This window comes from Myodes glareolus, chromosome 7 (genome assembly GCF_982192425.1).
Source record: "Myodes glareolus chromosome 7, mMyoGla1.1, whole genome shotgun sequence".
NCBI classification, from domain to species: domain Eukaryota; kingdom Metazoa; phylum Chordata; class Mammalia; order Rodentia; family Cricetidae; genus Myodes; species Myodes glareolus.
The window spans coordinates 100,487,361-100,501,859 of record NC_142032.1 but is presented as its reverse complement, the minus strand read 5'-3'; the positions used below and the strand labels follow the sequence as shown (position 1 = coordinate 100,501,859).

General features: G+C 42.5%; 1 protein-coding gene across 1 annotated transcript; it reads right to left on the bottom strand.

Moving 5' to 3' along the window:
* Nucleotides 1–2,157: 2,157 nt before the first annotated feature.
* Nucleotides 2,158–12,224, bottom strand: LOC148121554 (olfactomedin-4-like). The gene is made up of 6 exons (XM_087908615.1): nucleotides 12,159–12,224; nucleotides 10,115–10,255; nucleotides 9,167–9,391; nucleotides 8,810–8,975; nucleotides 8,277–8,436; nucleotides 2,158–2,356 (listed from the first exon to the last, which is right to left on the bottom strand). The coding sequence occupies exons 1-6, from the start codon at nucleotides 12,222–12,224 to the stop codon at nucleotides 2,158–2,160; spliced, it is 957 nt and encodes a 318-aa protein (XP_087764741.1).
* Nucleotides 12,225–14,499: the final 2,275 nt, after the last annotated feature.

The following is a 14,499-nucleotide window of genomic DNA, read 5'->3' as shown; positions in this document are numbered from 1 at the left end:
ATGTCCATGGTTTTGGTGACCATTGAAGGACATGTGGATGGTCGAGGTCTGGTCAGACACCTGAGTCCATGATAGAGTACAAGGGCCATGCTGACACCAGGACCAGACCAATCTGAAAGGCTGTGCCATTCAGGGGCCATGGTGATATGTAAACCAATGTAGGACCATGTCTGGGTCTGAGACACTACCACAGCCAGGGCCTGGGTTGATAGCCATGGCTCCTGATACCATCAAAGGCCACGAAAATACTCAGGGTCTGGGCCATCTCCTGAGGTCAGATGGGGATCTGAGGAGCTGCTGCAGCTAGGGTCATACAGAGATGAGTGGCCTACACTGCCACAAGATCCAGGTTGTTGATGAGGACCAAGAATGGGACCATAGTCCTATCTTAGCGAGATCTGCATTGATGTCTGTGGCTCGAGGTACCACCAAAGGCCACACAGATGCTAGGGGTCTAGGCTGCATCCTGTGGCAGTATTGGTATCCAAGGGTTTTGCTGCCACCAGGGCCATGCCATCCTGAGTATCCTGCACTTGTTTCCTGGGGCCATGGTATCATTCAGGCCAGTACTGTTACTGAGGGCCATGTCTGGGTCCATGTTCCTGCTACAGCTGGGGTCTGTGATGATGCCCATGGCCTGTGTCACCACAGGGTGTTGTAGGATCCTTGAGTATTGAAATCAAAGGGCTATGCTGGGTCAACCCGGCCTATCACTGACCTTGGGATAGCTGGTCCTGTCCCTTGCTGGACACTGCAGCAGGAAAACTTGTCCTGACATCCTCCATGGGAGAGATAACCCCCTACTGTTTTCAAGAGAGAGCTGGCCAGGCCACGCCTCTCACCATGGTGTGGGAGGGCTGGCCCCCATGGCATGTGTCAAATAGAGCAGGCACCACCCCTCTCCTGACAAGAGTGGCAACAAATGGCCTGAACTGACCAGCTCAGTTCCCACCCAGACACACATCCTGGGCCTTGGGTTGGCCCACCCTAACAACTATCCCTTCTATGTCCTGCTGGAGTACTTGAAGATACTGATCCTATGGAGTAATTAATGCCGGATCTCCATGACTCAGGGCAACACTAGAATGTCAGAGAAGATTTTCAGTGCTGACGGTGATGGTGTGCCGGAGGCCTTGAACCAGACCAATGACTCATCGCAATGAATGTTTTGAGAGTGGGGCTGATTGGACCAAAGGGTATACTGTGTGACACACACAGGTCCTGATATCACTAGGATGAATGAAGAGGTGATGAACAGATGGAAGAGCAAGGTGGGTTGTTTATTTGTTTTGTTTCCAATAAATTTGGGGGGTGGTTCTTTTAGGGAGACATGCTGCAGCAGTGAAGGGGAGATCTGGGGGCACTGTATCATGAACAAGATTGGGAAGTATGATGTTAAATTAAAAAAAATATGTTTAAAAAAACAAACAAAAGAAAGAGACAAGGAAAGAGGGAGGGAGGGAGAGAGGGAGGGAGGGTCGGCGGGAGGGAAGTAGAGAGGGAGGGAGGGAGGGAGGGAGGAAGGGAGGGACGGAAGGAGGGAGGGGGGGAGGGAGGGAGGGAGGGAGGGAGGGAGGGAGGGAGGGAGGGAGGGAGGGAGGGAAGAAAATGAAACAAAAGTCAAGATCTCATGTGAAAAGGAAGCCACATTTTCCTCTGAGGCTCAGACTGTGGGATTCTAGACTTATGTGAGAATGTGCCCATGTAGTAGGTAATAAATTTTTTTCTTCTTTAGGAATAAAGGGTCAGACTGGCCAAGGAGGCTTTTTTTTTAAGAAAACCCAAAATAGAGGTGAACAGGCTACTCTATACAGCACACTTTTTATTCACATAATTTACAAGTGGCTTGGTCCATATGCCATCATAACAGACTTTCTGACTGATTGATTTCAAGATCTTTACTCAGTCTTAAGTGAAAACACCAAAGAGGGCAGGTATCTCTAGACCAATTGGTAGCAGTGAAAATGGTGAACACTGCATTTCCTACAGGGAACAGGTTCTGACAAGATTCTCAGTACCCCAGCTTCTTGGAGCTAGCATTTGATTGTTTTTCTTAGGAAGCTCACCAATTATTAGTGGCTATGTTAAGATATCTACATAAATATTTAAATATAGAATTATTACATCTACACATTGAAGGCACAAATGTTCCAAAATTCATGGACGTCGCAGCACCAGGGTGTTGGAAGAAAGGTCCACCTTGGCCATGTCACTTGTGCCATAGTAGTTAAAGTACATGAAGTTCTTGTACACGGTATTGCCGCTGCCATCACCATAGCCCATCTTCCACTGCTCATAGTGCTTCAGAACCACCAGGTCGCCATAGGATTTGTACAGCCTATAGTAATCGAAATACCTGGCCAAGAACCCCACACACAGTAGAACCATTAAGTGATAGCAGCAATCAGAGTACTAAAGAACTATGAAAATGATAGTGGGGCATCTATAACACAACCCCTATAATCAAGCCCAGGGAATGAAGCAGAAGTGGGGGTGAAAAGATTAAATGTAACAGCCAAAGGACCCAGAGCAGTGCTGTGTCTCCTAGACATGATAGGAATGTTTCACCCATGAGCCCACAATAATATGATCACCTACATATGACCTGGACTAGATCAATAAACATCTCAGCATAGATGTGGGAAAGGTTTAGAAGGTCTTAGCCCTAGGTGGAGAGTTACAAGCACTTCACAGTTGTGTGGACTGAAGGAGCATCTGTTTTCCTCCTAACAGATTGCCCATGCCCCAATGGTCAGTCCTACACACACGTACCTGGACTTCGACTGTGTGAGTGTGTGTTTGATAGTATGTGAGTGTGTCAAATGTGTGTATGTGTATAAGTGTGCAGGGGTATTTGACTGTGTGTGTGTTTTTGTATCTGTAATTACGAGAGAGAGAGGGGGGAGGGAGAGAGAGAGAGAGAGAGAGAGAGAGAAAGTAATTACAGAAGAGGACATAAATTATAAGGGGCCATGTGGGGGCACACAGGAAGAATTAGAGTTGAGTCAGGGAAGGATGAGCATAATGAAAATACATTGTTCTTCGATTTGAAGTTCTCTCTCTCTCTCTCTCTCTCTCTCTCTCTCTCTCACACACACACACACACACACACACACATACACACACATACACACAACCAAAAAAACAAAACTGGGAGGCCTCACATGCCAATTTAGAGTAGGGACTTTGCTGTAAAATGGTATTTTTTCCATCTTTTACTTACTGCATACTATATTGAAATAAATAACCATTTCCAAAAGCAACAGCTACAGTATCTGATAGCCAATGAACAGTTCTGCCAGACAGAACCTTAGCAGAGAAATAAGGGAACTAATAGATGTTATAACTCAAATGGACTTAATAGATATCTTTAGAACATTACACATGAACAAAAGAGAAAGTGCCTTCTCAGCATCTCATGAGACCTTCTCTAAAACTGACCACTTACATAGTCACAAAGCAAATATTAATAGATACAAAAAAATTGGAATAACCCCCTGCATGTTATTGGATCACCAGGACTTATTAGAATATAACAACAGCACCAAGTGCAGAAAGCCTACAGACTCATAGAAATTGAACAACGCTCAACTGAACCACAACTGGGTCATGGAAGAAAGAAGTTAAAGGCTTCCTAGAATTCAATGAAACTGAACACACAACATACCCAAACATATGGGACACTATGAAAGCAGTGCAAAGAAAAATTCATTGTACTAAGCGCCTTCATGAAGAATTTGAAAAGATCTTATACTAGTGACTTAACACCACAGCTAAAAAGCTCTAGAAGAAAAGCAAGCAAACTCACTCAGGACAAGAAGAAGACAGAAAATAATCAACGAGGGCTGAAATCAACAAAATAGAAACAAAGAAAACAATACAAAGAATCAAGGAGACAAGGAGCTGGTTCTTTGAGAAAATGAACAAGATAGACAAACCCTTATCCAAACTAATCAAAAGGCAGAGAGAGAACATACAAATCAACAAAATTAGAAATGAGAAGGGGGACATAATAATAGACACAAAGGAAATACAAAGAATAATCAGGTCATACTTCAAAAACCTGAAATCCATAAAACTGGAAATTCTTTAAAAAAATGGACAATTTTACGGATAGGTACCACACAGCAAAATTAAGCCAAGACCAGATAAACAATTTAAATGAACCTATAATCCCTAAGGAAATAGAAGCAGTCATTTAAACTCTCCCAACCAAAAAAAGCCCAGGGCCAGATTGTTTCAGTGAAGAATTCTGATAAAATTATAAAGAAGAGCTAATATCAATATTTCTAAAATTGTTCCACATAACAGAAATGGAAGGAACATTCCCAAATTTTATGAGGGTAGAGTTGCCCTAATACCCAAACCACATAAAGGTTCAACAAAGAAAGAGAATTACAGACCAAAAATGCAAAAATGTTCAATAAAATACTGGAAAACCAAATCCAAGAACACATCAAAAAAAAGCACACACACACACACAAAAAAAAAAACAAACAGAAGACAAACAGCAACAACAAGAAAACCAATCATTTGCCATGGTCAAGAAGGCTTCACTACAGAAAGGCAGGGATGGCTCATCATATAAAATTTGTCAATGTATTCTACCAAATAAAAAAACTGAAAGAATTAAAGAAAGAAAGAAAGTAAGAAAGAAAGAAAAAGAGAAAGAAAGGAAGAAAGAAAGAAAAAAAGACAAGAGCCCCACATGATCATATCATTTGGCACTGAGAAAGCTTTCCACAAAATCAACACCCCATCATGATAAAGGTCTTGGAGAGATGAGGGATACAAGAAACATACATAAACATAATAAAGACAATTTACAACAAGCTGACAATCAACAGCAAACCAAATGAAGAAAAATTCAAAACAATTCCAATGAAATAAAAAAAAGACAAATCTGTCCACTCTCCATATCTATTCAATATAACACTCAGAGTTCTAGTGAAAGCAATAAGCAACAAAAGAAGATCAATGGCATACAAACTGGAAATGAAGAAATTGAATTTTTGCTATTTGCAAACACATTAGCACCTGAAAAATTCTACCAGCAAACACCTTAAGTTGATAAGTAACTTCATTAATGTGGCAGGTAACAAGATTAATTTAAAAAAATCTGTAGCCCTCCTATAAACAAATGATAAATTGGCTGGAAAAAATCAGAGAAATATCACCCTTTACAATAGTAAGAAGTAAAAAAGAATATCTTGAGGTAACTCTAACCAAACAAGGGAAAGACCTGATGATAAGAACTTCAAGTCTTTGAAGAAAGAAATTGAAGACAATATCAGAAAATAAAACTATCTCCCACACTCTTGAATAGGTTGGATTAATATAGTAAAAATGTCCATCTTGCCAAAAGCAATCTACAGATTCAATGCAATCCCCATCAAAATCCTAACACAATTCTTCACAGACCTTGAACTCTAATAATACAAACAGCTTGATATTGGCATAAAAAGAAACATGTGGATCAATGGAATAAAATTGAAGACCCTGACATTAATCCACACACCTATGAACACCTGATATTTGACAAAGAAGCCAAAGTTGTACAATGGCGAAAAAAAAGCATCAACAAATGGTGCTGACTTAACTAAATGTTAGCATGTAGAAGAATGCAAATAGATTAATATCTATCATCATGCAGAAAGCTTAAGTTTAAGTGGATTAAAGACCTCAACAAAAATTTAGTTACACTTAACCTCATACAAGAGAAAAATGGGAAATAGCCTTGAATGAATTGGCACAGGAGACCACTTCCTTAATGTAATACCAGTAGCACAGACACTGAGAGCAAGAATTCATAAATGGGACCTCCTGAAACTGAGAAGCTTCTGTAAGGCAAAGGATATGGTAAATAAAATGGCAGCATACAGAATGGAAAAGGATTTTCACCAAACCCGTATCTGACAGTGGATTGAACTCTAAATATATTAAGAACTCAAGAAACTAGAGAAACTAGACATCAAAATACCAAATAACCCAACTTAAAAATGGGGCACAGAACTAAACAGAGAATTATCAATGGAAGAACCTCAAGTGGCCAAAAGAAGTTGAAGGAATTGCTCAACATCCTTAATCATTAGGGTAATGCTCATCAAAATGACTCTGACATACCATGTTACACCTGTCCGAATGACTTAGATAAAAAAAACACTGATGGCAGCTTAAGTTGGAGAGGATGTGGAGTAAGGGGAACACTCCTTCACTGCAGGTGGGAGTTCAAACTCGTTCAGTCACTTAGGAAATCAGTGTGGTAGTTTTTCAGAAAATTGTGAATCAACCTACCTCAAGACACAGCAATATCACTCTTGATCATATACCTAAAGGATGCTCAATCATATCCCAATAACACTTTCTCCAATATGTTCATAGCAGCATTATTCATAATAGCCAGAACCTGGAAACAACCTAGATGCCCCTCAACTGAAAAAATGGATAAAGAAAATGTGATACATTTATACAATGGAGTATTACTCATTTCTTAGTAAGTGGAAATAGGTAAGATCTCCTGCATAACCTGGAGGGAAGGGGAAGGTGTGGGGATTGAGAACAAAAGGGAACAGGATGGTCAAGTTGGGAGAGACAGAGAAGGAGAACAACAAAAGAGAACTCTTGATAGAGGGAGCCATTAAGGGGTTAGGGAGAAAACTATTGCTAGGGAAATTCCCAGAAGTTCACAAAGATGACCCCAGTTAAGACTCCTTGCAAAGAAATTGACAAGCAAAACAAACAATCCAATAAAACCTGGAGTATAGATCTAAACAGAATCCTCAACAGAAGAATCTAAAAGACATTTAAGCAAATGCTCAGCATCCTTAACCATCAGAAAAATGTAAACCAAAACAATTCTGAGATTCCATCTTATACCTGTAAGAATGGCCAAAATCAAAAACACTGAAGACAACTTATGCTGGAAAGGTTGTGGGGTAAAGGGAACACTCTTTCATTGCTGGTGGGAGTGTAAACTGGTACAGCCCCTTTGGATATCAGTGTGGTGATTTCTCAGAAAATTAGGAAACAACCTTCTTCAGCACCCAGCAATATCACTTTTGGGTATATATCCAAAGGCTGCTCAATCATACCACAAGGACATATGCTCAACTGTGTTCATAGGAGCATTGTTTGTCATAGCCAGAACCTGGAAACAACCTCAATGCCCCTGGACCAAAGAATGGATAAGGAAAATGTGGTACATTTACACAATGGAGTATTACACAGCAGAATAAAATAACAACCTCTTGAATTTTGCAGGTAAATGGATGGATCTAGAAAACACCATTTTGAGTGAGGTAACCCAGACCCAGAAAGACAATTATCATATGTACTCAGTCATAGGTGGTTTTTAAACATAAAACAAAGAAAACCAGCCTATAAATCATGATCCCAGAAAATCTAGATAACAATGAGGACCCTAAGAGAGACATACATGGATCTAATCTACATGGGAAGTAGAAAAAGACAAGATCTCCTGAATAATTTGAGGAGCTTGGACACCTTGGAGGATGAGTGAAGGGGAGGGGAGAGGCAAGGAAGGGAGCAGAAAAAATGTAAACCTCAAAAAAATCAATTAAAAATGAATAATTAAAAGAAAGACTCCTTTCACAAGTACAGAGGCCTAAACTGCCCTTCCCCGATAATCAGATTGATAACTACCCTAAGTATCATCATTGAACCTTCATCTAGAAACTGATTAAAAGATTGCAGAGATCCATGGCTAAGCCCTAGGCCTAGCTCCTGGAGTCCAGTCAAAGAGAAGAAGAACGGATAATATCAGCGAAGGGGTCAAGATCATGATGGGAAAAACCACAGAGACAGCTGACCCGAGCTAGTGGGAGATCATGGAGTATGAACTGACAGCTGGGGAATCTGCATGGGACCAACTAGGCCCTCTGAATGTGGGTGACAGTTGTGTGGCTTGGTCTGTTTATGTGTCCCCTGGTAGTAAGATCAGAATTTATCCCTAATGCATTAACTGGCTTTTGCCGCCCATTCCCTATGGTGGGTTACATTGGTCAGTACTGATGCAGTGGGGAGGGGCTTAGTCCTGCCTCAAATTAATATGCAGGGCTTTGTTGACTCTCCATGGGCTCTCTTTTTGGAGTGGATAGGATGTGTTGGGGAAGGGAAAGAACTGTGGCTGTTATGTAAAATGAACAAAATTTTTTCAAAAAAGAATCAGTGCTAAGGCTGCTAAGAAGCCTGTCAGGCCAGGCTAAAGTACATATGGGATGGACCCAGGCACATAAAGTTTGTCATCCAGGACTCACCTGCCATCAGCACGCAGGGGAGACACCCAGTAAAGGGCAGAAACTGGGTTGGGTGCTGAGTCACGGCCCCAGGCACCTACTTTGTAAGATAAACCCCTCCAGTTGAGCTTCAGCACAATGGGTCTGCTCACTTTCTGTAGGCCTCCATGAGCACAGGAACCTACAGAGAAGAGCAAGCGAGTTATGAGCGAGCTACAAAGCATAGAACCCACAGAATGCAGAGGATGGAGAATATCAGGACCTGGGTTCTTGAGAACATGCTCATGAGACTGCATGCATAATCATATAAATAGACTGATCTTGCATGGATAGAGATGAATGTATGTGCCTGGCTATTAGATGGATAAATGGTTGATTATATGGATATGTCCATGAGAAGATACCAGTCTTGGTATAATCAGGAAACTGAAGACTTATTCCTTATCAAGATCTTTACTGGCCTCCCATTCGTCCCTCAGGCTATTATAGCAATCATGCATTTGGCCCAGTCAATGGAGAAACAAAATCTTGGGAAATTCAGTCTGTGAACTCACCCGGAGCCAGGGGTGGACCAGGGTATCTGGAAGGCTGTTCCTGTTCCTTCTCCCTCTCACACTCACTTAGTCGACCCTCAAGGACGTCCACCTCCTCTTGGAGAGCACGAAAGCTTTGAAAGTCAGCATCAGCCAGAAGCTTCAGACTCAGACTGGCATTGGTGACCTGAGGGAATGAGATCCCAGCAATGTGGGTCACAGGGTGTCCTCAATCTCAACTCACACTCTCCATTTTCTAGGTCAGGTGTCTTCTCCAGAAAGAAGAGGTTTGGGGAAGTGTCTATGATAGCTAACCAGGTAAGGAGGAAGTCTGTGAGAGGAAGCGGAGAAGAGGAGCACTTTAACCCATCCACACACCTGGTTCCGGAGTTGGTGGAGGAGCTCCGGGGCCCCGCTGACACTGGCTCTGGCCTGAAGCTGGGCTGCCAACTCGTGTGCACCTTCCAGTTCTAGGCGTAGCAGGTTGAAGGCTGGGTTGTCATATTGGGACCCAGTGACACCAGGATTCCTGGACTCCAGCGTGTGACTCGGTTCCAAAGTCTGACTGTCTTGGTCTTCAGGGGTAGGTGCATACTCCTTGGCCTGGGCATGAAAGGACAGGTATATTGTTCCCCCAATGTCAAGGAGCGTGACTCTTCTCATCCATTTACACCCTCATTATGTCTATCACTTTATTTAACAGTAGTAATATCCCCCACTTCTTACCTGAGGACATTCAGGTCCCTGTTTCTCTGAAGGGAAGAATACTGCCCATACTATTCATAGAACCTTTAGGGCCACCCTCTCCTTAAGACTAGCACAAGATAAACAATACCAGCTTCCAGTCTGGCCACAGATCATGAATCTCTCCAGGGAGTTCATCAAGTAAGGTTTGCTAGACCATTAGCAACACTGGATTGCAGATATAGTATTTCTACTCCCTTGCCCTTCTTATAGGCTCAGTGCCAAGCTTTCCCAACCAACCCTTCACATGGCACCTCTATTTCAGTTCATTATCACAAATCTGTTCTCTGCCCCTCCACATTGATCATCCTGTGTTCAACCCTTTGATTATATGCATGTCTGTGCTTCCCACGTCTTGTTTTTCAATGGATCTAAAACCACTTTTTTATCTATCAGTGTAAGAAGCTCCTAAAAACATCATAAGCCATGCTTTACTATGGGAGACCTTAAGAATAGTAGCAAATTTCCCTTTCTCCCTTAGGTTTGATCTCAAAGACAGGGAATCATTGCCATGGAGTCGTTGCTAAACTGAAGCCGGTAAAGGATGGTCTTGCAAGGACCCCAACTCCAGCACTCACTCACCCTGGACAGCTGTTGTTCGTACTTGCCAATGAGATCCTGTAGTGTATTCTGTAGCTGTTCCAGCTGCTGCAGGAATATCGAGTTGTCGGGCAGATGAACCACACACTGGAAATCTGTGAAATTTAATGCACTTCCCACCAACTGCAAAATCAGGATCAAAGTCACACTGAGGGCAAGAAGCACACTGGATCAATATAGGCTATTTGCAAAAGCGAGGCAGGAGGAGAGGCCAGCCCTGCTCTGGAGTGGTGGGGAACACTTTGAATCTTACTGGCTGCTGAGGGATTCCTCTGTTGGGAGTTTGAGTTACTTTAACTTCCAGCAATGAAGCTTCAGGCCCCTCCTAACTTAGATTTGTTGACCAGTCACTCTCACCCTGAATCATGTACTGAGTACACATAGTGATATTTCATTTGCATTTTGATATATAAAGCTTGCCTGAAAATCAGAGAGTAAAACAGGTGCACTGGTCAGTCTTACAGGCCAGACTGGCCTTGAACTCCTGACAGGCAGTGGGGTCAAGGGCCTTTAATCCCAGCACTCAGGACCTCTGTGAGTTCAAGGCCTGCCTGGGCTGTAAGGCTGACCAGTGGGACTGATCTACTCTCTGGCCTTCAGACAAGTTTTATTATTAAAATACAAAGGAAATATCACTACTATAAGTGCAGACAGCTACATTTCACGTGATTTCTTTATCTGTCTTTCAGAAAAACACTGAGGCAGGCTTAAGAAACTTCAGTTGTCAACAGGAACCCCAGTGTTGGAATTTGGCAGATCTCTACATCATCTGGCTCTTCTAAGGAAGCATGTAGACAGAGTTCATAATCATCAAGAGAAGCATCTAGATCCAGAGCTAACACACACAAGAACATAGCATGAGGTGACTGGGGATCCAGAAATTGTAGTTGGAAAACACAATGGTCTGAGATTAAAATCATGTAACTAATAATTAACAAGGCTGGGAACTTCTCCAAAGTTTGGCATTTATTCCAAATCTTGTGCTTTTATGTCAAAGGCATCTACACAGCTCTAAACGATGATGGAATGGGTCAGCATAAGCCTGAAGGTGAAGGCAAGAAGAAGCACCCTTGTCTCAGTGAACCAGAGCAAGAGTGTGGCAGCTTTAAGGCTAAGAGACACATAAGTTGAATTTTTCTTACCGTTGCATAACATGACTTGCTCACAGCCAGTTCAAATCCACTGATTCTAGAGCTATATTTTTTTATTCCCCTCATATGCATATGTAATCTCTCTGTGTCCCAGTACCTTCACATGGGTAATAATAGAAATTGTGGCATTTTCCCTATTGTTTTACTTCAAGGTTTGTAAGTAGATGGACAGAAAGACAGACAGATAGATAAGATAGACAGGTAGAGAAGCACTTGAGATAGTGCCTGCCTACTTAGGGTCACTTAGATATAGTACTATAGTTCATTAATTATTTCTCCATTTTGTTTTGAAGCTGAATAGCTAGCCCTATATTAGAAATTACTTCTAAATTTTAGACTATGCCTATGGTACCAACTCGGGTTTATATATGGTCCCTGTACTTCTCTGAGAAGCTTTATTCTCTCCCGTATGTTTTTGAGCTCTGATACACATAGTTTACTCTGGCTATGTCTTCAGCCTAATAAGGCCACTTAATCTATAATGCCCTGGGATGACCATTCCATCCTTATAACCAGCATTGTTATCACAGGAAAAGTATGCATGTGGTAGTAAAAAACAAGGACTTGTAACATCAGGATAAACAGTTCGTTCTCTCTGTCTCTGTCACTGTCGCTCTCCCTCTCTGTTTGTTTGTTTGTTTGTCTGTCTGTCTGTCTGTCTGTCTCTGTTTCTTCTCATCATATGCCCATACTATCCAAGGGTTATCCAAGCAACAAAATGGCATCACATCTATCATCATCTCTCCTCCAGTTTTCTCTATCTTCACTCTTGCCACAGACCTAGGAATTTTTGAACAAAATGAGAACGGAAAAAGCGGCCAGCCCCAAACATAGAAGTATCTCTCCTACATGATACCTTCACCCTTTGCCAGTACCTGAGGCTGTCCTGGAAGAGCCAGGAGCAGCAGAAAAGAGGCCAAAAGAGCTAGGTCAGACTGCATCTTGGTCCAGCTGTAGGTATGGGCTAAGTCCCAAGACTACCCTGAGCTTTTATCTCCATTGCCAATGAATAGTCTCAGTAGGAGGGGACAAAGATTTCAACATCCAAAAAGCTAAGCTATGTGTAGGGTCTTGAAGGGTGGGAAAGGGAATCATAAAAAACTGGCAACTTCAAACATAGGTGCAAGTGTATTTCCTCTATGATAACAGCATTGCCCTCATCCACCCCAAACAGAGATCTATTCCTGGTCTGCCAGGCCCTCCTACACAAATAGATTAAAGCAAACCTGAGAAATCTGGAGGACCTTGGGATGGGTCCCTTTCAAAGGGGATTAGGGTCTTTTCCTCAACTTTCAGGGAGGAAGACTCTAGAAGGAAATGCAACCTAAGCTGTTCAATCTAAGGACAGATGCTATTTACTTAACCACTTAATCATGTCCCTTGGAAAGAGGCCAAAGTGTGCCCCTGGGGGGAAATGCAAACAACACTGCACTATTTTGTCCTGTTACAAACCTTCCCCCATCTTTAGCAAGCTGCCTCCTCCACTCTCCTGGGTGCTCTAAACATTTCCACTACTTCCCCTCCAAATGCTCTCCTAATCTCCCTACTCCAAATGCCCCCAGCCTCTGCTGTCTGTGCGCTAAGAAGCCTCCACCCCACCAGCAGCAGGAGGCTATCAAGCCTCAAGTTCTCAGACCACTCAAGCAGATATTCCTATGGAGAAGGACAAGTGTGCTTCCTAAGACCTGGGCAAGAAATCACAGCTCAGGGCTCTCTCTTTTGGCTATCCAAAATCTCTCCCGCCCTCCCTTTGTCCTCAGCCATTTTAGTGGAGTTCCTACTTCTCAAGCAATGTGGACTCCCGTTTAGCCATGTGCCTAGGACACGCAGCATTTCCCAGAAAGGTTACCATGAAGGGCTTATCATTCCACTCCTGTTGAGAAGGTTGGACTCTACAGCTACTGGTTATGTGTACTGTAGCTTCCCTACTTCTCACAGTACCCTACAACCAGACACACGGTCACTTAGTACCAATGCCGGCGACTACTCAATCATCCTTTGAGAGCCTGCCTGTGCTGTACACCTGTTTTAACAAGGCACACGAAATCTCCCACTTCCTATTCTAGAAAGACTTCAAGAGCTGTGGTACATAGAATTCTGGGGAATTGCATTACTTTCCAATATAGGAAAATCTCAGTAAGGTTATATTTTATCTTGGTTGACAGATTGTCACTGTCTGGCTCCATACTCAAACCAAAGATACATAAAATACATTCTCCATCAAGTCCTGTATTTTCATCCAGGAATCACAGAGGTTGACAAGACAACCTCTGGTTATCTTGGGAGTTCATTTGAAAACCAAATGTGCACATGATATGAAAGCATCTGGAATCAGGGTTCAAATGGGTGTCACTAGCTCTGTGTTTTATGGGAGAACAGATGGAAGGAAGGCTGAGTAGGAGAATAGCCAGATCGAGGAGCACAACAGAGTGAGCTGTAGCCTTTTCCCGCATCGTAGCAACTATATCTAGTGAATGACTCAGGGTAAAAAAGCAGGAACTCCCTCAGACTTTCATCCGAAGTAGGAAACCTCTAGGGGATGAAGTTGCAGTACTGTCCCCTCAGCAGCTCTGTAGAGATCAAGGTATGAACCACCCAGATCAAAGCCGAGTTTCCAAAGCTCTGCACTTTATAGTATCTATTCTGTATTATACTATAATATATAATTCTATACTACACCACACTACAATACACTATACTATACTACACTACACTACACTATACTATAGTATAGTATACTATACTACACTGTTCTACACAATACTATACTACACTATTCTATACTGTACTATACTACACTACTTTATACTATACTATACTATACTATACTATACTATACTATACTATACTATTTCTCCAGGTCCTGCTGTCTTCATCCCTTCAGCAGATATGGAATTCTTGCTTAGTACCAGATGCCTTACAAAGAACCCACACTGAGCCACATTAGAACAATCTGTGTGTGTGTGTAGAATGATGGAGAAAGACCATAGTCTTGCAGATGTGTCCTGGGCCTCCTTGTGGGCCACTGGAGGACCCAAGCTCTTCTGTACTTTAGTAATTTGTCACTGGAAGTCAAAACAGAACTGTAAGGTGGTGACTGTGCTGGTGAAGCTGGGTCGGGAGAGGTCAGTTTGGTGTACTCTGCCCGCCTACATGTTTGGAATAGATAGTAAGGTCATGGCCCCACCTAATGGCTGATGATGTCAACATTTGGGT